A 27170-nucleotide genomic window follows, 5' to 3' on the forward strand; every position below is an offset into this window, starting at 1 on the left:
GAACAGAAATGCCCTAAGACTACCCCTTGTGTTCTGTCAGCCAAGGAGAAGGAGAACCATTGGAGGACTAAACCTTCAATGCCACACTACTACCAACAACCAGTTAAGCAAGATTTAATTCAACTAAATCAAAAGTTGCTGAGAGATCAAGCAGTATCAGTGTGGAACACTTGCCTTTGTCTCTGGCCATGAACAGATCATTGCAGATCTGGATGAGTGGTGTTTTCACAGCTGTGGTGCTTCTTGAAGACATATTGTAGAGGGCCAAAGATGTAGTTACTTGAGATGCTGGCTCTGAGTCAGAGCCGGATTAAGGCTAAATGGGGCCCTAAGCAAAGTAACTGATTTGGCCCCCCCCATCATGTCATAATAGAATCAGAAGATGCAGCTGCACAGCAACATGCCGCACACACCGGGGCAGCCGAGCTACTGGTTGCTATGGGCAACAGCCTGCTTTCCTCTGTGGGTGCACAATGCAGGGAATAGCAGTGGCAAAATGATCGAAATTGCCATGGCTGCGATTTCGATCGCGAAAATATCAAAAACTAAAAGGCATAGGGCAGCAGTTTGTATATCTTTGGAAAGAGGAGAAAGAGAGCTTTAAAATGATATGCATCTTTCCATAGTTACTGCACTGCTCAGAGTCCCTTTAACCATTATACCATCCAGCCACCGCTGACCGGATGGCGAGGGCTGGTTTATGTGCTGATGGGGCCCCTTTGACTCTGAAAGGGGCCCCAAGCAACTGCTTTTGTTGCCTGGTTGGTAATCCGGCCCTGCTCTGAGTTGGAGACAGGTCTGTAGCTGCTGAAAATAGCCAGATCTAAAGCCCAATCTACACGATACGATTCTTTGTACGATTCGATTACGATTCTATTTACGATCCGATTAAATCCGACATGTCCGATCGGGATTCGATTAAATTCTATTTGCCATTGTTTTGCAATTGCAAATCGAACTGAATCGAACCGAATCCCGATCGGACATGTTGGATTTAATAGAATCGTAAATAGAATCGTAATCGAATCGTACAAAGAATCGTATCGTGTAGATTGGACTTTAGAGTGGTTTCTTTAGTGGCATGAGGATTGCTTCTTTCATTCAGGGCGGAAACTTCCCTGCTTGCAAGGAACAGTTTACTGTTTTGTGAAATGCTGGCCTAGACAGATCAGGGCATTTCAACATTAACCGTGTTGGGCTGGGTCGCAGGTAGTCTGATGAAGTTAATAGTGCAAGTAACGTATTTTACACTACCTAAGACGCACGTAGGTTTGGAGGGGGAAACCAGAAAAATATTCTAAACCAGGTGTGTGTGCAGGGGCATCTTTTGGAGAGTTAGAGAAGACATCAGGTCTCATCCCCAAGCTGTGCTGTCTCCAGATCTCAGGACTACCACCCCTCCAGGGCCAGCTCCAGGTCTCTCCCTTACCCTTTATATAATTTGGGGAAGTAGATTTCCCCCCATATCTGCATTTTTCTTAGTTTCAATACTCTTAGCTATAATTGTAACAAATGATTAACCGTTAACTAGAAAAAAATGTCAAATCTCTTTTTGATCACATTGAGTGATTCATTTTCAGTGACTTGAGCATCTTGTAGAAGTGGCTTAATTCCTTTTTACTTAAATTTCAGGATGGTCGTCTTGCAGCAGGAGACCAACTTCTCAGTGTGGATGGTAGAAGTTTGGTTGGACTGTCTCAAGAAAGGTAATATCAGTCAATGAAACTAATCTGCTGAAGATCTTGCGACACTTCAGCCTGAAATTAACTTTAAAAAGAAAAATTAGTAGAGAACTGCAGTGATTTGAAACAAGTTCACATAACAGTAGTAGCACTTTTATTAACTTCTGAAGGAAAAAAGGCAATTTTGTGTATGAATTTCAGTGTGCACTGGCTTGATTAGTATGAATTGTTTGACTTGCTCATATTGCTTTATGCACCTCTGTACATTTGTGTCACAGTGGACCCTGGTGTGTGCCACTTTTGTGTGTTGTGGAAACAAACGTGGTTGTGTCTTCCAATTTCATTTTCTTGTTTTTTCTGACAGTGGAGGACTTTCAACATAAGAATTGTCACTATATGACAAGTTCAGTTTGATATGTCCTTATCTCTGAAGATGGCAGGATGTTGTTCCCTGCATCCCATATAAGTGTGCGCCTATGCACCGAGCACGCATCATCTAACACAAACACACACACGGCGAATCCACCGCCCGCATCCGCCTGAAAATCCACATGGCTAATGTATCTCTATGGGCTGGTGCACACCGGCGGTTTGAGGTTTTTAGCAAGCCGCAAACGTGCCTCTTGCTGCACGTTTGCGGTTTGCTAAAAACCTCAAACCGCCAGTGTGCACCAGCCCATAGAGCTACATTAGCTATGCTGATGCAGATGCGGCCGGTGAACACCCGGCGAATCGCATCAAGATCCGCCCGGTGTGCACTGGGACTAAACTCTGTCATCCGCACCCAAAACCGCTAGCGTATTGTGGATCTGCTAGCGGTTTTGGTGTGCACCAGGACACACACACACACACACACACACACACACACACACACACACACACACACACACACACGCCGGGACTGAAAAAAATAATGTAACGCTCTAGTTCACTCTTCTAGAGATATATATAAATTATTTCTGCTCCCCCTTGTGTGCTCAGATTGAAAGTGGGAAGGGTCAGGTTCAGAGAGGGTGGTCTCCCCTCCCGGCAATACCAAGACTAAAGTGTTTAAAGGGAACTTGAGGTGAGAGGCATATGAAGGCTGACATGTTTATTTCCTTTTAAATAATGTGTATTGCCTGGTTGTCCTGCTGATCCTTTAACACTAGAATTACCGAGTTTTCTACTTTCTGTTGCAAGGCTAGAGGTGTTATTCACTCCTGCTGAGATGTTCACAGGTCTTCAGGGTTGATTATCTTCAATCTATTGTTGTGCAAACTACCCATTACCTAAGGCCTTGCACATTTGTTTACACAAAGTAGCTGTGTGAGACTTGGATGGAAACCTTCAGACATGCCTGCCGTATCATATTACGCAGCACTGTACAGAGTATATTGTCTCGTCACTAACTGTCCCTCAGAGGGGCTCAAAATCTAGTCCCTGTCATAATCATACAGTATGTCTATGTATGTATCATGTAGTGTATGTATCGTCATCTAGAGCCAATTTTATGGGGAAGCCAATTAACTTATCTGTATGTTTTTGGGATGTGGGAGGAAACCGGAGTCCCCGGAGGAAACCCACGCAGACACAGAACTCTGTTGCCGATTCATGCAGCAAAATGCAATCAGAGGGCAATTGGCACTTTTGGCAGTGTTCCATTGACATGACAAATGATGACAGACTGAGGCATTCCATTGCCATGGCATTGATGGCAGTATGGCAGATACTGTAATGCAATTAGGCTGGCTTTTCACAACATATGAATGCTGTAGAGGTGGCCAAAAGGTGTGATGCTGTCCTGTCGGAGGGAGAGAGGCTGGCAGAGAACGTGGTCATGAATCTGATGGAGCCATTTTTGGATGATGGGAGAAATGTCACGACGGACAATTTCTTTACTTCACTGTCACTGTCGCACAGACTGCTGCGGCGCAAAACAACGCTATTGGGCACGGTGAATAAAGTCCGGCGTGAACTTCCTCAGCTTGCAAACGACACTGCACAGCGAGAGGTATTCTCCACTTCAGTGCTTAGACGTGGCAGTGTCTCCTTGACAATTTATGCACCTAAAAAAAACAAGACTGTGTGTGTTCTAAGTTCCATGCACCAAGACGTGACGATCAGTGACGGCAGAAAGAGGAAACCCAACACGATAACAGACTATAACCACATGAAGGTATGTGAATGTGTGTATAATTTTACCATGGCCGTTTCTAGGGCCGTGCAGGCGCCCTGAGCGCTGTTGGGAGGGGGGGGCGCTGTGATGGAGGGGGGAGCTGCAGCCGCGGGGAGGGCAGCCCGACCTCTCCCTCCCTTCCTCTCCCAGGCCGCCCTCCGTGCTTCCCCCTCGGACTGCAAAGCAATGGGCAGGGAAGCGCTATACAAAACGACTCACCTCCCTGGTTCCAATCGCTGCTCTCTCGCCGCCAGTCTCCTCTCTGCACAGAGTAGACGCTGATACACACACAGGAAGCAGCGTGTATATCAGCGTCTATGCAGAGAGGAGACTGGCGGCGAGTGAGTAGCGATTGGAACCAGGGAGGTGAGTAGTTTTGTATAGCGCTTCCCTGCCCATTGCTTTGCAGTCTGAGGGGGGAGCACGGAGGGCGGCTGGGGGGAGGAAGGGAGGGTGAGGTTGGGCTGCCCTCCCCGCGGCTGCGGCTCCCCCCTCCATCATGGGGGGCACCTACCTAACCTATACTGGGGGGCGCCTACATATCTAACCTATCCTGGGGGGCACCTACCTATCTAACCTGGGGGGCAGCTATCTAATCTAACCTATACTGAGGGGGCAGCTACCTAATCTAACCTATACTGGGGGGCACCTACCTATCTAACCTATACTGGGGGGCACCTACCTATCTAACCTATACTGGGGGGGCAGCTACCTATCTAACCTATAGTGGGAATATTAACTTATCTAACCTGTATTGGGGGCACCTACCTACCTACCTACCTACCTAGCTAGCCTATACAGGTGACAACTATACTGGCTACCTATATTGGAGGCACCTACCTAACTAACCTATATTGGGGGCATCTACCTATCTAACCTATGCTGGGGGCAACTATTCTGGCTACCTATATTAGAGGCACCCACCTAGCTAACCTGTACTGGGGGCACCTACCTATCTAACTTATACCGGGGGCGCCTGCCTATCTAACCTATACTGGGGGCAACTATACTGGCTACCTATACTGGAGGCACCTACCTGACTAACCTATACCGGAGGCAACTATACTGGCTCACCTATGCCTGGCTACCTATACTGGGGGGACCTATAGCTGGCTACCTATACTGGGGTACCTATTCTGGGCTACCTATACTGGGGGAATCTATACTGAGTGCAACTAGACCTGGCTAACCAATACTGCGGGCACCCATACCTTGCTTTGGGGGGGCGCAATTTTTACACCCTCGCCCTGGGTGCATTTTAGCCTAGAAACTGCACTGAATTTTACACCAGTGCTCAGTGGCGTCGCTATCGCTATTTTGGGGGGCCCTAGCGGACACCGCTGATATGCGGAAGTGACATCACTTCTGCATATTTGCGCCCGGCGCCCACTCTAACTGGTCAGGTCGCTGCTGGCTGCGAGGTGAGGGGCGCCTGTCACTCACTACCTAACGGGGGTCCCTGTCACTCACTATCTAACCTGGGGTCCCTGTCACTCACTATCTAATGGGGGTCCCTGCTGTCACTCACTACCTAACAGGGGTCCCTGCTGTCACTCACTACCTAACTGGGGTGCCAGTAATCAAAGAGACAATGCCCCGAAATAGATTAATTTCAATTATGCAAAACCTTCGATTTGATGACAAGTCAACTCATACTGTGCTGCGTGATCTGGTTTGCATGTATTCCTGTATTGTCTTATTGCTGTATGTCACCCCTAAATATTGTCTGTAACCTAAATTAGTGTCCAGCGCTGCGTAATATGTTGGCGCTTTATAAATACAATAAATAATAATAATACCTCTCGCTGTGCAGTGTCTTTTGCAAGCGGAGGAAGATCACACCGGACTTTATTCACCGTGCCCAACAGCATTGTTTTGCGCTGCAGCAGTCTGTGCGACAGTGACAGTGAAGTAAAGAAATTGTCCGTCGTGGGTTTATATAAATATCATATGTATTATGACAATGACAAACCTTAGCAGACTCCCATCCAGTGACTGACTATGCATTACCTTGTACTCATAGGCCTGGTGCACACCAGAGGAGTTTTTCTGAGCGTTTTGAGTTTTTAAATCTGCTGCTAATGTTATCCTCGGTGTCTGTGCACTGTGTCTGAGCTGTTGCCAGACAGCAGCGAGCAGTTACCAGGCAGCAGCGAGCAGTTACCAGGCAGCAGCGAGCAGTTACCAGGCAGCAACAAGCATTTACCAGGCAGCAGTGATCAGTTATTAGGCAGCAGCGAGCAGTTACCAGGCAGCAGCGAGCAGTTACCAGGCAGCAGCGAGCAGTTACCAGACAGCAGCGAGCATTTACCAGGCAGCAGCGAGCATTTACCAGGCAGCAGCGAGCAGTTACCAGGCAGCAGTGAGCAGTTACCAGGCAGCAGTGAGCAGTTACCAGGCAGCAGTGAGCAGTTACCAGGCAGCAGTGAGCAGTTACCAGGCAGCAGTGAGCAGTGAGCAGGCAGCAACAAGCAGTTACCAGGCAGCAGTGATCAGTAATTAGGCAGCAACAAGCATTTACCAGGCAGCAGTGAGCAGTTACCAGGCAGCAGCGAGCAGTTACCAGGCAGCAGCGAGCAGTTACCAGGCAGCAGCGAGCAGTTACCAGGCAGCAGCGAGCAGTTACCAGGCAGCAGCGAGCAGTTACCAGGCAGCAGCGAGCAGTTACCAGGCAGCAACGAGCATTTACCAGGCAGCAGCGAGCAGTTACCAGGCAGCAACGAGCATTTACCAGGCAGCAGTGATCAGTTATTAGGCAGCAACAAGCAATTACCAGGCAGCAGTGAGCAGTTACCAGGCAGCAGTGAGCAGTTACCAGGCAGGAATAAGCATTTACTAGGCTGCAGTGCTCAGTTACCAGGCAGCAGCGAGCAGTTGCCAGGCATCAGCAAGCAGATACCAGGCAGCAGTGATCAGTTATTAGGCAGCAACAAGCATTTACCAGGCAGCAGTGAGTGTCTGTGCACACTGGAGCAATGAGGTTTTGTAAAAAAAAACTATAGCATTACATTGGGAAGAGCTTTTAGAGGTTTCAAAGGACAGAATTCTCTGGTTGTGGGGGATGGGAGGTGGGCAAATAGTAACTTAGACCCAAGGTGATTTAGTTCAAGTAAACAAATGGAAATGTGCTTGTTTTCAGAACAAAAGAAAGAGAACAATGGAGTTGATAGCATGTTAAAAAACTCAGCAGGGGTGATACTAGGTGTGAGCTCCAGTGAATTAACGCAAATTTGCGCAACCCTGGTAAATCTAGTGTTAATCCATAGACCCTGTACACGCATGCAGATCAGATTTCTATGACAAATTTGACAAGATTATCTGCATGCTTCTTTCAGGTGTGTGATTTAGGCCCAACAGACCAGAAAGATCAACAGGGCAGTCAGGCAACAGAATCCTTTAAAAGTAAATAAATATGGCAGCTTCCACGGGTCTCACACCTCAGGTTCCTTTTAAAGCAGTAGGATCAGCCATACTATTCCAGGGAAAAAAACACATATATAAGTAGATAAATACTTGATCTACTTACATAACACATGTATTATACTGTCCACGTTTTGATTTCAGTGAATGTTATATAGTAAATGATGAGAATTCTGTTCCTGGTGGGGGCCATGTCTTTTGCCCACAGTAAAGGCTAACTCGTGGTGTCATTTCTGCCCTTTACTTTTTTTCTTGTCTCCTCCAATCACTGAGTCACCTCAGCCTTGCTTGTAAACACAAGTGAGTAGGGGATCAGGTTTCAGATAAGCAGCAGACAGGGAAATAAAGGGAAGAGGAGGAATATATTATAGATAAAAAGAACCCCCAGCATGCAATTCTTTGGCACCGACTACTAAAGAGCCAGTGCTCCTAAGGTATATGATAACTCCAAATTATAACAGCAGAAAACATTTTGAAAGTTTTGAAAGCAGGATTAGCATCTTTATCACTTAATACACTCAGACCAGTTGCTGTTGAAATTTGATTTTTATGGTGACGATACCGCTTTAATGAAAGCCCAGATACTGTCTTGAAAATCTTTTGCACTTCCTGTTTACTTGGATTGGTTTTATTACGAGCTGCATACCATTTGCAGTAAATTTTGAAGCAGCAATTATCTGCATCTTATTGACCATCTCTTTTGATAGTCAGTGCTGAGTGCACTCCACCTATACAGCTTGAGTCATCCAAAAAGAGGTAAGGAGTGATAACATGAAAAACAGCAGCAGCCAAGCTAGACTGAGCTACCTAATGCTAGGTCCACACTATGAGATTATTTCCAACATGGCCGATCTGATTTCTGGTCTGTTTCCGATCATTTTCCGATAGATTTCCAATTGTTTTCCATTCACTTTCATCAGAAATTGATTGGAAAATGATTGGATATCAGATCGAACATGTTGGAAGTAATCGATCTGACCGTGAATCTGCCAGAAAATCTCATAGTATGTACCTAGCATTAGACTATAATAATCACTGCTCTTTGGCATAGGCTCTATAGAGGGAAGGATTCTCATGGTAAGAAACAGCAACTGCACTTTCGTTAACTACTAATGCAAAATGGAGATTTAAAATCTCCTGTTTTTGCACTTTTCAGTGCAAAACAGACATTAACGATTTGTCTTATAACAGTCCATTGAATTTGACAGAAGCAGTATTTATTTTTTTTACAAAGCATGCCTGTCTTCTTTGCTTTTAGTAGCAAAGCCCTGCTTTTTGTGTTTCTCAATCTACTTCTTCTCTCTTCCTTTGCCTCTCACTCAAAGATAACCTGTTTGCACTTGCCTTTTGGGAAGCAGCCTCTTAGTTAAACAAAGAGGTGGTACGCATATGATCGATTATCCTGCTTTATTCACATTCTTTTAATAGGGCTGCTGAGCTAATGACAAGAACAGGTGCGGTTGTTACGCTTGAGGTGGCAAAACAAGGAGCAATATACCATGGTCTGGCTACGCTGCTGAATCAGCCATCCCCTTTACTGCCAAGAGGTAAACAAAAGCAATAAACTCTCTCTGCCTCCACAGTGATCAGTTTGATTATTTTTTTTTTTTTTAAAATCATGGGTAAGGACCAGTGTATCTAAAGGCTTTGCAGTCTGGCCTGTTGCATTAGGGTGTGTGTTTTATGTTATACATGATACACCTCAGCTGGCAACCGCTTTTAAACAGTAGGACTTAATAGATTCCCAAGTCTTTCAGCTGGTTGATGTGATCATGTAATCATTTTCTTTTTGAATTAGAAAAACTCCTCAGTGCTTACGTATGTACTAGCAAAAAGGCCCTCTGTACACCATCTCAGTTTTGGGAAAGTAAGAGAAACTTGGAGATCCAGCCATGTGACAGTGAGTGGCAGGGTGGAATCCATGACATTTACTCTATTTAAGTTATGAGCGTGCCACCTAGTTCACATGATGTAAACATATGCCATGCAGCAAATTTGTAGTCATTTGTTGCATAAAAGATCCACGGGGGCCCAGCATGATGATGCTAAATTATGCTTCCAGGTTCCATCTTGGCAGCTGCTCGATAATGTGCTGTGGTGGAACTCAGCTGATAACGGATCCTAAAATGAAAAAGATCAAAAGGTGTTGATCTCAGCATGACTATGTATAGCTGCCAAAGTAAACCATGAAAGCAGAGTACATCTTTTATTGCAGTTACTTGCAGTTACTGGGCAAGTAAAAGAACAAGATAGTATGCTTATAAACATGGAGTTGCCAGTACGGTCTCCAGTCATAAACACCATTGAGATTGTTTGGGATAAAATGGACAGAAACGTAAAAGCCAAGCAACCTACAAGTGACACACATTTATGGGAGTTTCTGCAACTGAGTTGGGGGAACTGTAGAAAAATTGCCAAGAATGTGTTCAACCGCTATATCTACTAACAACAACTATGAGTCATACTTTGTAAAATACATTTTTGATGACCGTATAAAGAAATTCTATTTTTTTTTTTCTATTTTATTTCTAATTTTAATTGTTTGATTCTATGCTTTCATTTCAGTGCAAACCTGTAGTTACACACATCCCTCATTCTCCTTGGTCGTAAATTAAGCCAATCTGATCAATCTGACCATATCTATCCAGCTTTAAATTAATATGTAGCTGTATGTAGCTACAACACAGTAATGGTAACTTGCATTTCTATTGTACTGGTACAATGAAAGACGCTAACTTTGTAAGAGAAGCAAATCAGGATTGACGTGGCGATTAATATACCATTTTTATATTACTTTGTCAGATCGCCGTGGCTCAGGAAAACCAAGACCAAAGAGCGAAGGGTTTGAGCTTTACAATAACACAGCTCAGAATGGGGCAACAGAAACTCACCAAACGCCTTGGCCAGAATATGCAGAACCAAAAAAACTACCGGGAGATGATCGACTGATGAAAAATCGTGCAGACCATCGCTCCAGTCCCAATGTAGCAAGTAAGTCTAGTAAACCTGTCTCAAATCTTGAGTATTAAATGAGCATTTGAGGTTGAAGCATATGATCAAAGCATGACAAGAAAGAACTGAATAGAATTTACATATAGATTCAGCATTTGTATATATTCACAAATAAGGGTGTGTGTGTGTGTGTGGGGGGGAGGGGGGGGAGAGGAGTTAGGCATGCAATCTAAATAGTGTGGTTTTAAAAGCATAGCTAAGCATTTGGCTCGGATTAATTCATTGCTGTCAGTATAGTGACCCCAATACATGCTCCTAGGGTGTTTTCTAACCCTATCACGGCTCCCATTAGTGTCTCTGTTGTAGTATCCTCCCATTATAACACCTGCTTTTGTAGTAGTCTTAATTGTTTTGGCCTCTATTTGCGTTTTTAACCATCTATTCTAGTATTCCCTGATGGCATCCACCTATAGTGCCTACTATTAACATACTCCTAGTATAGTGTCCACTTACACTACCTCCTATTATGGTGTCCCTTTATTAAGCTCCTTATAGTGCCTGATATTAGCATGTTCTCTTACAGTGCCTCCCTCATAGTGCCTTTTAGCGTAGTGTCCACTTATATTGATAGCTATCACTATCCCTCCTTATAGTGACCTATTACAGTGCCTCTTATAGTAGTGCCAACCCTGTAGCCTCAATTATTACCATGTTTCCCTTTTAGTGCCTGTGTATTATCTCTAATTGTTGTCTTGTCATTACCTTTGTGCCAGTAAATCTTTTTAGGATCCAGTGTTGTAGCTGCTGTGATTATACTGTAGTGCTGACACCAAATGGTTTCAAGAATTAATCAGGTGGTGGATGGGGTTGGAACCAAGCTTGTGTTTCATTGGAAAATACCTCATCAACTTCTGCCCATTTAACTTTTATTCTTTTTGCATGTAGTTTTCACTGATAACTTGTGCTTATGCATTGACCATATGTTCAGTATCGAATGCATATTCTACTATATACCATGTGTTAAAGAGACTCTGTAACAAAAATGTCATCCTTTTTTCTACCATCCTACCAGTTCCCAAACCTATTCTAATGTGCTCTGTCTTACTGCAGCACTTTCTACTATCACCGTCTCTGTAATAAATCAATGTATCTTTCCCCTGTCGGACTTGTCGCCCTGTGTCTGGAAGGCTGTCAACTCTTCCGTGCTGATCTGTTATGCAAGCCCCTCTCCAGGCCCCTCTATGCACACTCCAGTGTGTGTGTTATTTACATAAGCCAGCAGCGTCTCTGCTCTCTTATCAGTGAGAGAAGAGAGCAGTATAAAAATCCTCCTCTGTTAGGCTGTGAAAGGAGCTGGCTGACACATACTGAGGAATTACAGACAACGCAGAGCTGTCTGCAGGAAGAAACGATCAGCCTGTCACTAGTATTCAGTGGATGAGAGCTGCAGGGGGACAGAAGGTAAACACAAATGATCTCTTGAGATTCAAAAGGAAGGCTGTATACAGCCTGCTTGTGTATGGATGTATTTTCTATGTGTGGACGTATTGTACATCAACCTACTTCCTGTTTTGTTGGCCATTTTGTTTTTTTATAAACAAACTTTTAAAAACTGTATTTGACTACTTTTAATGTGGCGGGAAGCAGCGAAATTGTGACAGAGGGGAGTAGGATATGTCCCCTAATGCACTGGTATGTTTACTTTTGTGCGATTTTTAACAATACAGATTCTCTTTAATACTACAGTATTATTCAGGTTACGCCCAGTACACCTGCTGTATGGACTGCCATTGAGTAGTTCATGTACAAAATGTGTTTTTTTTTTAAAGTGTTTTAACCTCCCTGGCGTTCAATTCCCCCAGGATTTATGTGCAAAAAATGATCCCGTTAATTTCAAATAATTTTCAAGCTGGGTTTTTTTTTTGTTTTTTTGAATATTGAATTCAAATACAAAATAAAAATTAGTTTGCCGCCAGATGTTGACGCTCTGTGTCTCTGGTGTCATCAACACCATTTGCCTGGGAACAGACACTGGGTAAGCTATCAGAGGTACACAACGAGGGATCTTCAGCACGCCAATAGTGAGTAGAAGCCCCAGTATAGGATAACCAGCTATAGTTTCCACAGTATAGGTAAGACAAGTATTCGTGTCCCCAGTATAGGTAAGACAGCTATAGGTTCCACAGTATAGGTAAGGCAGCTATAGATCCCCCTCTCTCCAGATCCCCGGGTGGTGCTGTTAATGAGGGGGAGTATTACTCACCGAGGCTCTCTCCAGTGTTTATTGCCTGTTCGCCTCCACTGTACAGGTTCGGGCTAATGTTCAATCGAGGGATGTGGCTTGATGACATCATCAAGCCGTGTCCCCTACTGTGAACATTAGCTCGGAGCTGTACAACAGAGGAGAACAGGCGATCAAAGCTCTAGAGAGCCTCTGTGAGTAATGCTTTCCCTCATCTAACAGTGCCACCCGGGAGTCGGGAGGGGGTAAGGATCAGAAGAAATGGAGAGGGGAAGGACCGGAGGAAAGGGGATCAGAGGAAAGGGAGAAAGGATCAGAGGAAGAAAGAGTGGGGGACATGTCGCCGCACTGCTCTGCCGACTCCATGTGGGCTTCCCTAGGACTGATGGATGCAGGTTGGCACACTGTGGGTAGCTCAGATCACTACCCACAATGTATTGACAGGCATCAATCAGTCTTAGGGAAGCCCACAGAAGCAGCAGCAAAAAAAAAAAATTTCCCTGGCGGCATGGACGAGCCGTACTTGTCCATACCGCTTTCAGCAAAGTTTTAGCTGGATGAGTCAGGCTCGTCATTACTGCTAGGAAGGTTAGGTGCTATATATATATATATATATATATATATATATATATATATATATATATATATATATATATATATATATATATATATATATATATATATATATATATATATATATATATATATATATATATATATTCGCTTACAAAAGAAAGCATGTGGTGTGGGTAAGTTTTGAAATATCACATCTTTCTTAAAATGTATTGTGTAAGCTTTTATTCGCATGTTTGTCTTTAGATCAGCCTCAAAGTCCAGGTGGGAGAACTGCATATGCTACTAGTTCAACTGTCAAGATCACATCAGTATCTACGGGGAACTTGTGTGCTGAGGTAAGTGGTATTGATGTTCTGACAATTAAGCTAGTGCTGTCTTACATAGGTTTTGGCTGTAAGTTACTTTGGGACAAAAATCAGTTGCTTACCTTGGCAGGAGGCTTTCCTCATTCTCAATCAGGCTTTTCCGATGCTGGGACCCCCAAAGCCCACAGCCGCACTCCTGTATAAAATGTAACCACACAGGATGGCTTGCACCTGCGAAGCCGCAAGGGGCCGCCTCTAGGGCTCAGTGAAAAAAGCCTATTCCTTTCAGCCGCAAGGTACTGTGCAGGCCTAAACCGCCTACATAGTGTAGCTAAACTCCGTTCAGAAGCACTTTTTGACAGGGTGGGTCTAGGCACTGGAAGGAAGGGGGGGGGGGGGGGGTATGAGTCTGGATTATCCAGAGACTTCCCTCTACTTAGGTAATTACCCTGTACCTGTTTTGGACTTCTTATTGTTTATTATTGTTTAACAAACTAGTTTTCATGCAGCCGCTTACAAATGTGAAACTGAGCTTATGCTGAAAAATAAAATGTTCAGCCAAAATGTAATAAAGACTGTGTATTAAATTAAGTAGTTTCAAAAGATAAAGGCAACCGAATACAATGGTGGATGGTAGGTTGAGTTCTTGTATTTACTTAGTGTACTGTGAAAATATCCATCCCTGAGGCCGGTTTTACACGTGATTTTTGCTTTGGGGTGCAAAGCCCCGCTCCTGCCACATCACGCCGCATGTGCACAGCGATGCACCGTGCTCCGTCGTTCCCAGATACAACCGTTACGCACAGCCTGAAGTGCATTACCGCAGGCACTGCCTTAAGCTTAGGAAAGCTTGGAAAGTCAAAGAGCCTCCAAGGGCCAAGGTAGACCCTTTTGAGAAACTTGGATTTCGGCATAATAATCAAGCAGCCTACAGCATATTTTTGGAATTACCGTGAGTTTTTACTTGCCATTTTTATTGAAGGTCATCTCAATCTTCTTCCTCACCCAACTATTACCTTAAGGCCCCGTTCACATCACAAACGCGAATGGCCATGCGCGCGGAACGCAACGTGTACGAACGCCTGCCATCCGCGTTTGTGTGCGTTGCGTGGCTGATCCCATCACTGAAAAGTGAATGGGACAGCCATGCGTTTTTACAAAAAATCCGTGCAGCATGCGTTCCCGGACCGCACAGGTCCGGAACGCATGCAGTGTGAACATCAGACAGTGCACTCTATGCTCTGTCTGATGTCGTGCGTGTCGGCCACCTGCACGCGTTTCCAAAACGCGGCTCGAAACGCGTGCAGTGTGAACGGCGCCTTAGCTGGGTCTCTTACAGGCTTTTCTTAATGGCTCCTGTAAATGGCCCCACTGCATCACCATTAAAGGGATACTGTAGGGGGTCAGGGGAAAATGAGCTGAACTTACCCGGGGCTTCTAATGGTCCCCCGCAGACATCCTGTGTTGGCGCAGCCACTCACCGATGCTCCGACCCCGCCTCCAGTTCACTTCTGGAATTTCTGACTTTCAAGTCAGAAAACCACTGCGCATGCACGCCCGTGTCCTCGCTCCCGCTGATGTCACCAGGAGTGTACTGCGCAGACACAGACCATACTGGGCCTGCGCTGTGCTCAGTTGCTCAGTTGCTGTCAGTAAAATATCAGTTGCTGTCAGTTATAGCTGAGAGGAAAACTGATGTACCAGGTAATGTCCATGTTTCCCTATGGCTCAAGTGGGTGATGTTACAGTTTAACAGTGTGCTGACCAGAAAGCTGTTATGAGTAATGGCCATTTTAAAAATGGAGGACGGAAAATTCCCTTGATCACAGTGAACAAACAGGACGCGGAACAGGAGAAGGACACTGAGGAGTAGACTACATGGAAGGTAAGTATGACTTGTGTATGCCTATTTTGACTTTTAATTTTCAGTTCAGGTTTTCTTTAAGGTGCACACACACGTCGAATTTTTGCAAACGACCGGTCATTTGGACGTCAAATCGGACGTGTTGACGGTCAGTCGATCACCTGATAAGACTGGACTTGATGGATCCGCCTGGCAGATCGTTCAATCCCAGTCTTATCAGGTGAACGACCGACCGTACACACACCTGATTTGACGTCCAAACGACCGGACGTTTGCAAAAATCCGACGTGTATATGAGCCTTAACCTGCTGAGCGGTCTGGACGAGCTCAGCTCGCCCAGTACCGCCGGAGCCTGCCGCTCAGGCCCTGCTGAGCCGATTTGGCTCAAATAAAAAGCAGCACACGCAGCCGGCACTTTGCCAGCCGCGTGTGCTACCTGATCGCCGCTGCAGTGAGGCGATCCGCCGCATGCAGCGGCGAAAGAGGGTCCCCCCAGCCGCCTGAGCCCAGCGTAGCCGGAACAAAAAGTTCCGGCCAGCGCTAAGGGCTGGATCGGAGGCGGCTGACGTCAGGACGTCCATGACGTCACTCCGCTCGTCGCCATGGCGACGAGGTAAGCGAAACACGGAAGGCCGCTCATTGCGGCCTTCCGTGTTACTTCTGGCAGCCGGAGGCGATCGGAAGAACGCCTCCGGAGCGCCCTCTAGTGGGCTTTCATGCAGCCAACTTTCAGTTGGCTGCATGAAATAGTTTTTTTTTTTTTATTAAAAAAAACCCCTCCCGCAGCCTCCCTGGCGATCTTAATAGAATGCCAGGGAGGTTAATAGAAGGTGAGGTTACAGAAGGTGGTACTAGTGACATTCAGGGCCATTTTTGGGCTTTCTAATGCCACAGGCAAAGCACCTTTTGTCATCTCTTATCTCTGTTTGCTACCAGACAGGAGAGGAGTGATGTATTACAAATTCTCTTTGGATTTAATGATTCCAAACAATATAGTTCATTCATTCACAGCATTGTAGGATTACTTTACTATCTAGTAACTGGCATCTCTTAAAGCGGACCCAAACTAAACATTTTTTTTTTTAATTCAAAATATTTAGTTGCACCACTGACACATATAAAGATAAATGAACACTCCTTCAAGCCTATGAGCATTTCAGTGCATGCTTTTCACCCTTCTCTTTTCATAACTAGGGTTATACAGGTGGCAACCATTACTTCTAAGCTTAGTAGGAGGTTTTAGATCATGTGTGTGTTTGTCATCAGCTACCTTCCCTCACAGGGGCGTCGTATATGTGAAATCTCTCACATGCGGAGATCACCTCCCCTGTGACATCATCAGTAGCAGCCTGTGTTTTGTTTATCTCCTCCACCAGTCTTCCTGATTCTGTCCTGGCAATATGAAAGGAAGGGAGTGGTTCCTCCAATAAATGTAAAATATTTTATATTTGGCATGCAGCTGAAAAAAAGGCTGCTATTTATTAATACAAGTTAGAAAATGGGTTTTATTTCTGAAATCTTGTATTTTTAATTTGGGTCCACTTTAAGTCCCATCTACATGTTACAATTCCACATGCGATCGATTAAATTCAATTGGATCAATCAAATCCGACATGTCCGATCGGGACTCGATCGATAGTGTGGTCGATTTTGTATTGATAACTAAACAAAATCGATCACACTATCGATCGAGTCCCGATCGGACATGTCTGATTTAATCGATCCAGTGGAATTCGATTGATTGCATTTGGAATTGTAATGTGTAGATGGGGCTTTAAACTGGGAGCTCACTAGATGTGCACACTGAAACGAAGACTGCCTCATCACTAAATGTGTATATTGCATCTAAGTTGTGCAGTTTAGAACTGGATTATCAGAAGATTCTCGGAAATATGATGAAAAACACCTGAATGAACATTTAAATGCTAGACTTCTGATAAAGTTAACCTGTGTACTGTGTATAGAATTAATATAACTTTGTCCAGGTATGCCATTTTGGGACTTCTGTTTATTCTGAGTTCTTTGTGTCAGGCGGTTAGAGTCTGTATTGTCCATGATTAAGGTTTTTAATTCCCCAAATTATATGAACTATGCAATGGTCTGTGTCTGTCTGTGTGTGTGTGTGTGTGTGTGTGTGTGTGTGTGTCTGTGTCTAGGCTTGATGGTTTTGTTAAACTTGGCCAACTGTATGTTTGTTTGAAAGATTATGTAATAATACATTACTCTTTTTAAACAAAAACAAAAAAAAAATTAAGACCTAAAACCGTTTTGTGTAATAGAATGTTTATGTATTTTATCTAAATATTTATTTTTTCTAGGAACCAGCAGCCCCAGCAAGACCGGAGGCCTACCCTATACCAACACAGACCTACACTAGAGAATATTTTACTTTTCCTACTCCTAAAAATCAAGATCGATTGGTGCCTGTGCAAAGCCAGTGGCCTGATTATGAGGACAACGTCCAAATAGAAAGCCATCATTCTAGCAATACCTCAGTCCAAGTAAGTTTGTGAGGAAATGAACAACAAATTTCCTCATATCTTAAGGCTCATACACACATCAGACTATGATCTTTGGAAAATGAAAGATCACAGACCAATCTTACCACCCTTCATGTAGTATGAGAGCCATACTCTAAACAGTCTTTTCTATGGAGCTGAACTCCACATCAGAAAAAAATCTTTGCAAGATGCTGCACACACAGATGCTGTACAGACACAAAAGATCAGTATCTGCAAAAGATCTGTTCCTGCCAAAAATCCATTCCTGCAAATTGCAATGATAGTCTATGAGATCTGCAGATCATCATACACACATGATTTAACTGACATTCATCTGCAGATCTGAAAATCCATCCTGGTGAATCTGATCTGCAGATGAATGTCAGTTAAATCATGTGTGTATGATGATCTGCAGATCTCATAGACTATCATTGCAATTTGCAGGAATGGATTTTTGGCAGGAACAGATATTTTGCAGATACTGATCTTTTGTGTCTGTACAGCATCTGTGTGTGCAGCATCTTGCAAAGATTTCTGTCTGATGGGGAGTTCAGCTCCATAGAAAAGACTGTGTAGAGTATGGCTCTTATACTACAGGAAGGGTGGTAAGATTGGTCTGTGATCTTTCATTTTCCAAAGACTATGGTCTGATGTCTGTATGTGGCCTTATTCGAATCCAATTCAATTTACAATCAATCAGCGTTTTTTATCTTATTGACACTCTAATTGGCCCCCCCAAAAATGTATAGCTACCTTAATTCTGCGTGAACTCAACGCTTCCAGCAAAAAACAGGTCAGCTGTTTTTAAGGTTTCTGCAGTCCACCTACACCATTATAGCACTGCTTAATATGGTTATTGATACCTACAGGCAACAGCTGTGGGGGAGCTGCTCTGGCTAGAACAGTGCTATGCACAGCAAGTGAGAAAAGGTTATTATGTGATGATTAAGTATCTGTGTAACTGTGACAAGGCCCATGAAGGCACGGCAATATAAACCTCCGGATGGCTGTGAGTTAACCTTCCTGGCGGTATGGACTTGCCTAACTTGTCCAGGGAAAAATAGCTGAAACCGCTATTATTGAGTGAAGCTCGTCTAGCAGTTCTAAGGCAGGGTTCTATCTTTTCACATGTGCGGTTTGCACTTCAATTTGCACTCCTACGCAAAAATGTATTGAACCTCTTGCACTGAAATCCAGCAGAAATTGACTGCTAGCAAGGTTAAAGGATACATGTGCACACACTAGTATTTCTTATTTCAACAGGTCTATTTAGTATTTGCCCTGCTTTCTCCATTTATTTAACATATTTCAGGTAACAATTTGTTCTTCTTGCAGTTTCTTATGATGATTAATTTATAGTTCCTGCCCCTTCCAGTCTTCACAATTAGAGAGATGCCACAATACTGGAGGACAGCATTAGACATCCTGCAGCATCTTTGCACAGTTTACTTCACAGACATCTTGTGACAGTGAAAGAAATATATTAAATCCCAACATGCATGAACATGAACGAGCATATACTTATATGGGCCAAGTAATGCATGTAGCCTGGCAAAGTCCAGGATAATGGTAGAATAAGTAAAAATGTAGTAGTTCTATGGCTACGTTTACAAGTCTTTTAAAGTCTAAGTTCCCATTAAAAATCCATCCAGCATTAGTAGGCAAAGCTTATTTGCTTGGGGACCCTGATGGGGGGAGTAACGCAAGATTTTTCAAAAACAATTACAATGATTTAACCACTTGAGGACCTAGGGCTTTCTACCCCTTAAAGAGAATCTGTATTGTTAAAATCGCACAAAAGTAAACATACCAGTGTGTTAGGGGACATCTCCTATTACCCTCTGTCACAATTTCGCCGATCCTCGCCGCATTAAAAGTGGTCAAAAACAGTTTTAAAAAGTTTGTTTATAAACAAACAAAATGGCCACCAAAACAGGAAGTAGATTGATGTACAATATGTCCACACATAGAAAATACATCCATACACAAGCAGGCTGTATACAGCTTTCCTTTTGAATCTCAAAAGATCATTTGTGTGTTTACCTTCTGTCCCCTTCTCTCATGCACTGAACATTACAGGCTTCCTGCAGACAGCTCTGCCTGTGTCTGTGTTTGTAATCCCTCAGTATGTGTCAGCCAGCTACTTTCACAGAGGAGGATTTTTATCCAGCTCTCTTCTATTACTGATAAGATAGCAGAGAAGCTGCTGGCTTATGTAAATAAAACACACACTAGAGTGTGCATAGAGGAACAGACCAGCACTGAAGAACTTGGCAGCCTTCCAGACACAGGCCGACAAGTCTGACAGGGGAAAGATACATTGATTTATTACAGAGACTGTAATAGTACAAAGTGCTGCAGTGAGCCAGAACACATTAGAATACGTTTAGGAACTTGTAGGATGGTAGAAAAAACGTTGTAATTTTTGTTACAGAGTCACTTTAAGGACCGGCCACTTTTTTTCCATTCAGACCACTGCAGCTTTCACGGTTTATTGCTCGCTCATACAACCTACCACCTAAATGAATTTTGGCTCCTTTTCTTGTCACTAATAAAGCTTTCTTTTGGTGCTATTTGATTGCTCCTGCGATTTTTACTCTTTATTATATTCATCAAAAAAGACATGAATTTTGGCAAAAAAATGATTTTTTTAACTTTCTGTGCTGACAGTTTTCAAATAAAGTAAAATTTCTGTATACATGCAGCGCGAAAAATGTGGACAAACATGTTTTGGATAAAAAAAAACCCATTCAGTGTGTATTTATTGGTTTGGGTAAAAGTTATAGCGTTTACAAACTATGGTGCAAAAAGTGAATTTTCCCATTTTCAAGCATCTATGACTTTTCTGACCCCCTGTCATGTTTCATGAGGGGCTAGAATTCCAGAATAGTATAAATACCCCCCAAATGAACCCATTTTGGAAAGAAGACATCCCAAAGTATTCACTGAGAGGCATAGTGAGTTCATAGAAGATATTATTTTTTGTCACAAGTAAGCGGAAAATGACACTTTGTGACCAAAAAAAAAAAAAGTTTCCATTTCTTCTAACTTGCGACAAAAAAAAAATGAAATCTGCCACGGACTCACCATGCCCCTCTCTGAATACCTTGAAGGGTCTACTTTCCAAAATGGGGTCATTTGTGGGGTGTGTTTACTGTCCTGACATTTTGGGGGGTGCTAAATTGTAAGCACCCCTGTAAAGCCTAAAGGTGCTCATTGGACTTTGAACCCCTTAGCGCAGTTAGGCTGCAAAAAAGTGCCACACATGTTGTGGTATTGCCGTACTCAGGAGAAGTAGTATAATGTGTTTTGGGGTGTATTTTTACACATACCCATGCTGGGTGGGAGAAATATCTCTGTAAATGACAATTGTTTGATTTTTTTACACACAATTGTCCATTTACAGAGATCTTTCTCCCACTCAGCATGGGTATGTGTAAAAATACACCCCAAAACACAATATACTACTTCTTCTGAGTACGGCGATACCACGTGTGGCACTTTTTTGCACCCTAACTGCGCTAAAGGGCCCAAAGTCCAATGAGTACCTTTAGGATTTCACAGGTCATTTTGAGAAATTTCGTTTCAAGACTACTCCTCACGGTTTAGGGCCCCTAAAATGCCAGGGCAGTATAGGAACCCCACAAATGACCCCATTTTAGAAAGAAGACACCCCAAGGTATTCCGTTAGGAGTATGGTGAGTTCATAGAAGATTTTATTTTTTGTCACAAGTTAGCGGAAAATGACACTTTGTGAAAAAACACAATTAAAATCAATTTCCGCTAACTTGTGACAAAAAATAAAATCTTCTATGAACTCGCCATACTACTAACGGAATACCTTGGGGTGTCTTCTTTCTAAAATGGGGTCATTTGTGGGGTTCCTATACTGCCCTAGCATTTTAGGGGCCCTAAACTGTGAGGAGTAGTCTTGAAACGAAATTTCTCAAAATGACCTGTGAAATCCTAAAGGTACTCATTGGACTTTAGGCCCTTTAGCGCAGTTAGGGTGCAAAAAAGTGCCACACATGTGGTATCGCTGTACTCGGGAGAAGTAGTACAATGTGTTTTGGGGTGTATTTTTACACATACCCATGCTGGGTGGGAGAAACACCTCTGTAAATGACAATCTTTTGATTTTTTTACACTCAATTGTCCATTTACAGCGGTATTTCTCCCACCCAGCATGGGTATGTGTAAAAATACACCCCAAAACACATTGTACTACTTCTCCCGAGTACGGCGATACCACATGTGTGGCACTTTTTTGCACCCTAACTGCGCTAAAGGGCCCAAAGTCCAATGAGTACCTTTAGGATTTCACAGGTCATTTTTGTTTCAAGACTACTCCTCACGGTTTAGGGCCCCTAAAATGCCAGGGCAGTATAGGAACCCCACTAATGACCCCATTTTAGAAAGAAGACACCCCAAGGTATTCCGTTAGGAGTATGGTGAGTTCATAGAAGTTTTTATTTTTTTTTGTCACAAGTTAGCGGAAATTGATTTTAATTGGTTTTTTTTCACAAAGTGTCATTTTCCGCTAACTTGTGACAAAAAATAAAATCTTCTATGAACTCACCATACTCCTAACGGAATACGTTTGGGTGTCTTCTTTCTAGAATGGGGTCATTTGTGGGGTTCCTATACTGCCCTGGCATTTTAGGGGCCCTAAACCGTGAGGAGTAGTCTTGAAACAAAAATGACCTGTGAAATCCTAAAGGTACTCATTGGACTTTGGGCCCCTTAGCGCAGTTAGGCTGCAAAAAAGTGCCAATCATGTGGTATCGCCGTACTCGGGAGATGTAGTATAATGTGTTTTTGGGTGTATTTTTACACATACCCTTGCTGGGTGGGAGAAATACCTCTGTAAATGACAATTGTTTGATTTTTTTTTTACACACAATTGTCCATTTACAGAGAGATTTCTCCCACCCAGCATGGGTATGTGTAAAAATACACCCCAAAACACATTATACTACTTCTCCTGAGTACGGCGATACCACGTGTGACACTTTTTTGCAGCCTAGGTGCACTAAGGGGCCCAACGTCCTAATCACAGGTCATTTTGAGGCATTTGTTTTCTAGACTACTCCTCACAGTTTAGGGCCCCTAAAATGCCAGGGCAGTATAGGAATCCCACAAGTGACCCCATTTTAGAAAGAAGACACCCCAAGGTATTCCGTTAGGTGTATGGCGAGTCCATAGAAGATTTTATTTTTTGTCACAAGTTAGTGAAAAATGACACTTTGTGAAAAAAAAACAAAAATCAATTTCCGCTAACTTGTGACAAAAAATAAAATCTTCTATGAACTCGCCATACTACTAACGGAATACCTTGGGGTGTCTTTTTTCTAAAATGGGGTCCGTTTCTGGGGTTCCTGTACCGCCCTGGCATTTTACGGGCCCAAAACCGTGAGTAGTCTGGAAACCAAATGTCTCAAAATGACTGTTCAGGGGTATAAGCATCTGCAAATTTTGATGACAGGTGGTCTATGAGGGGGCGAATTTTGTGGAACCGGTCATATGCAGGGTGGCCTTTTAGATGACAGGTTGTATTGGGCCTGATCTGATGGATAGGAGTGCTAGGGGGGTGACAGGAGGTGATTGATAGGTGTCTCAGGGGGTGGTTAGAGGGGAAAATAGATGCAATCAATGCACTGGGGAGGTGATCGGAAGGGGGTCTGAGGGGGATCTGAGGGTTTGGCCGAGTGATCAGGAGCCCACACGGGGCAAATTAGGGCCTGATCTAATGGGTAGGTGTGCTAGGGGGTGACAGGAGGTGATTGATGGGTGTCTCAAGGTGTGATTAGAGGGGGGAATAGATGCAAGCAATGCACTGGCGAGGTGATCAGGGCTGGGGCCTGAGGGCATTCTGAGGGTGTGGGCGGGTGATTGAGTTCCCTAGGGGCAGATAGGGGTCTAATCTGATAGGTAGCAGTGACAGGGGGTGATTGATGGGTAATTAGTTGGTGTTTAGGGTAGAGAACAGATATAAACACTGCCCTTGGGAGGTGATCTGACGTCAGATCTGCGGGCGAACTATTGGTGTGGGTGATCAGATTGCCCGCAAGGGGCAGGTTAGGGGCTGATTGATGGGTGGCAGTGACAGGGGGTGATTGATGGGTGGCAGTGACAGGGGGTGATTGATGGGTGGCAGTGACAGGTGATTGACAGGTGATCAGTGGGTTATTACAGGAATGAACAGATGTAACTAATGCACTGACGAATTGATAAGGGGGGTCTGAGGGCAATCTGAGCGTGTAGGCGGGTGATTGGGTGCCCGCAAGGGGCAGATTAGGGTCTGATCTGATGGGTAACAGTGACAGGTGGTGATAGGGGGTGATTGATGGGTAATTAGTGGGTGTTTAGAGGAGAGAATAGATGTAAACACTGCGCTTGGGTGGTGATCTGATGTCGGATCTGCGGGCGATCTATTGGTGTGGGTGGATGATCAGATTGCCCGCAAGGGGCAGGTTAGGGGCTGATTGATGGGTGGCAGTGACAGGGGGTGATTGACAGGTGATTGACAGGTGATTGACAGGTGATCAGGGGGGATAGATGCATACAGTACACGGGGGGGGGGTCTGGGGAGAATCTGAGGGGTGGGGGGGTGATCAGGAGGGGGCAGTGGGCAGGGGGGGGAGATAAAAAAAATAATTGCGTTGACAGATAGTGACAGGGAGTGATTGATGGGTGATTAGGGGGGGGATTGGGTGCAAACAGGGGTCTGGGGGGTGGGCAGGGGGGGGTCTGAGGGTGCTGTGGGCGATCTGGGGCAGGGGGGGGGAGAAATCAGTGTGCTTGGGTGCAGACTAGGGTGGCTGCAGCCTGCCCTGGTGGTCCCTCGGACACTGGGACCACCAGGGCAGGAGGCAGCCTGTATAATACACTTTGTAAACGTTACAAAGTGTATTATACACTTTGTATGCGGCGATCGCGGGGTTAACGTCCCGCCGGCGCTTCCGTATAGCCGGCGGGATGTTGCGGCGGGCGAGCGGTGACAGGCGCCGGCGGAGGATCGCGTCACGGATGACGCGATCGCTCCGCCCATGCCCTTAAATGGACCGCCGCCTCTGTGGGTGAGCCGGTCCTTCAGGGCTCCACTTCCCGGCCGCCTCTGTGCGTTAGGCGGTCGGGAAGTGGTTAAAAGGAACCCAAGGTGAGAGGTATATGGTGACTGCCATATTTACTTCATTTTAAACAATACCAGTTGCCTGGCAGTCCTCCTGATCCTGTGTCTCTAATACTTTTAGCCATAGACCCTGAACAAGCATGCAGCAGAGCAGGTACTCTGACTCGGGTTTCACTGTATTAGTCATATGATTGTTCAAGGGTTTTGACTCACGCCACTAATACCAGAAGATCATCAGAGCTGCCAGGCAACTGACATTGAAGAAAGTTTTATGCAGTGTCTGGATATTATAATATGTTTTGAGGTTTACATAAGACCAAACAGGTTGAAGTTGCAGACATGGTATGTTGTTTGTTGACAAGATTGTGTAAAGCCATATTGCAAAATCCTTATTTGAAGAACAGACGTTTAATTGGCTTTTTGAAGTAAAATGTATTTTGCATAGACTTATTTTTTTTTTTATCTGAACGATTCACAAAACATAGCTAACCAATATGTTCCTATTTCCTTTTACATGGCATGCTAATTCAGTGTGTTTTTTATTCTTTCTTTATTTTGCTTGGTAACAGAGAATTACACATTCCCAAGAGGAGTTAAGAGATGACGAGGGATTTCCTGCTGATCGAGGTCGCCTAGAGCCTTTGTTAAGAAAAGATGTGGAATATTTGGACAGAAAAATGGATGGCAAAGATGGGTGGATGAACCAAGGCTCCTCTGTGGAATCCAGTACATCTAGTCAAGAACAATTAAACAGTTCTTTGAAAACCTATTCTTCTGCATCTTCATTAAACAAATCAGGACCTGGACGCTGGAAAACACCAGTTCCTTCCCAGCCTCCACCAGTTGCTGTGTCTCAGCCCATTAGAACAGATCTACCACCTCCTCCTCCACCTCCCCCTGTTCTTTATAGTGGAGAATTGGAAGGAATTCCTGTAGACTTGCCACTTCCTCCTCCACCATCACAAGGTCCATTGGGGTCGCAGCTAAATTCTCAGTCAGCTGCGATAGAAAGGAAAAAAAGGGAAGAACATCAAAGATGGTATGAAAAGGAAAAAGCTCGCTTGGAAGAGGAAAGGGAGAGAAAGAGGCGTGAACAAGAGCGTAAGCTTGGACAAGTTCGCCCTCAGGTCCCTCCCCCTCCTCAGCCAATGGTACCACAACCTCAAACAGCTCCTCCTCCAACCCTACCACAGTCAAGGCCAGAGAAACCTTCAACTCTTCCCCGTCCACAAGAAACAGTCATCCGTGAGCTGCAACCACAGCAACAGCCACGCACGATAGAAAGGCGAGATCTTCAATATATTACGATAAGTAAAGATGAGCTTTCTTCCAGTGATAGCCTTTCTCCAGATCCTTGGAAGAGGGATGCCAAGGAGAAATTGGAAAAACAGCAGCAAATGCACATAGTAGACATGCTGAGCAAGGAGATCAGTGAACTGCAGAACAAGACAGAACGAACTGCAGAAGAAAATGACAGACTACGGAAATTAATGCTTGAGTGGCAGTTTCAAAAGCGACTGCAGGAGTCCAAACAAAAAGATGATGATGAGGATGAAGATGAGGAAGATGATGATGATGATGTGGATATGCTTATAATGCAACGCCTGGAAGCTGAAAGAAAAGCAAGGGTAATACTATTATAACGTGTTTTATTTTTTTTAAGGGATGAAACCGCTATCCAGAGATGGTCACTAAGAGGCAAATATTTCTGGCTTCCATTGAAATTTAATTCAAATTGTATGCAGCTTGGAACTTGTCCAATCAAATGCACTTTCTAATGCTAGGCACACAATACAATTTTCTGGCAGATTTACCTGCCAGGTCGATATTTTTCCAACATGTCTGATCTGAATTTCCATTGATTTTCCATTGACGTCTGTGGAAATCGATTGGAAAATCGATAGAAATTCAGATCGGACATGTTGGAAAAAATAGATATGGCAAGTTAATCTGCCAGAAAATTGTATCATGTGTACCTAGTATAACAGTTTTGATAGGTCCAATTCAAACTGCATACAATCTGCTGTAAATTTGCATGCAAGCTGGAAATATGGGTGTCTCGTGAACCATCTCTACTGCCATCTATGCTTAAAAGCAGACACTAAGAAGTATATTGTGAAAAGTCACTGATTCTGCAATGGTCTAATTACATAAAATACCTGTGCCTTCTTTCTAAAGTCATTATAGAAATACATAGTCGGAAACACGAAATGGCGCAAATCCTGCACTTGTGCATATAGAACAGTCCCCATAGAGATCCTGCCTCTGTGCTGACACCCAGGATTCTATTACACCTTAACCCTTAGACGGCCGCCGACGTCTATAGGTGTTTTTGCAT

The 27170-nt window shown here is 44.1% G+C and overlaps 1 protein-coding gene across 22 annotated transcripts in view; it reads left to right on the forward strand.

Annotated features, from left to right (window-relative positions):
- AFDN (afadin, adherens junction formation factor) overlaps positions 1-27170 on the forward strand; it is a 329459-nt gene that overhangs the window by 240972 nt on the left and 61317 nt on the right. For all 22 annotated transcript variants that reach the window (XM_068231796.1, XM_068231782.1, XM_068231787.1 and 19 more), the window contains 6 exons: positions 1633-1706; positions 8689-8807; positions 10063-10251; positions 13274-13365; positions 17518-17700; positions 25402-26460. In XM_068231796.1, the coding sequence (XP_068087897.1) occupies positions 1633-1706; positions 8689-8807; positions 10063-10251; positions 13274-13365; positions 17518-17700; positions 25402-26460 (1716 nt within the window). The remainder of the gene's footprint in view (positions 1-1632; positions 1707-8688; positions 8808-10062; positions 10252-13273; positions 13366-17517; positions 17701-25401; positions 26461-27170) is intronic.

Source organism: Hyperolius riggenbachi, chromosome 4 (genome assembly GCF_040937935.1).
Source record: "Hyperolius riggenbachi isolate aHypRig1 chromosome 4, aHypRig1.pri, whole genome shotgun sequence".
NCBI classification, from domain to species: domain Eukaryota; kingdom Metazoa; phylum Chordata; class Amphibia; order Anura; family Hyperoliidae; genus Hyperolius; species Hyperolius riggenbachi.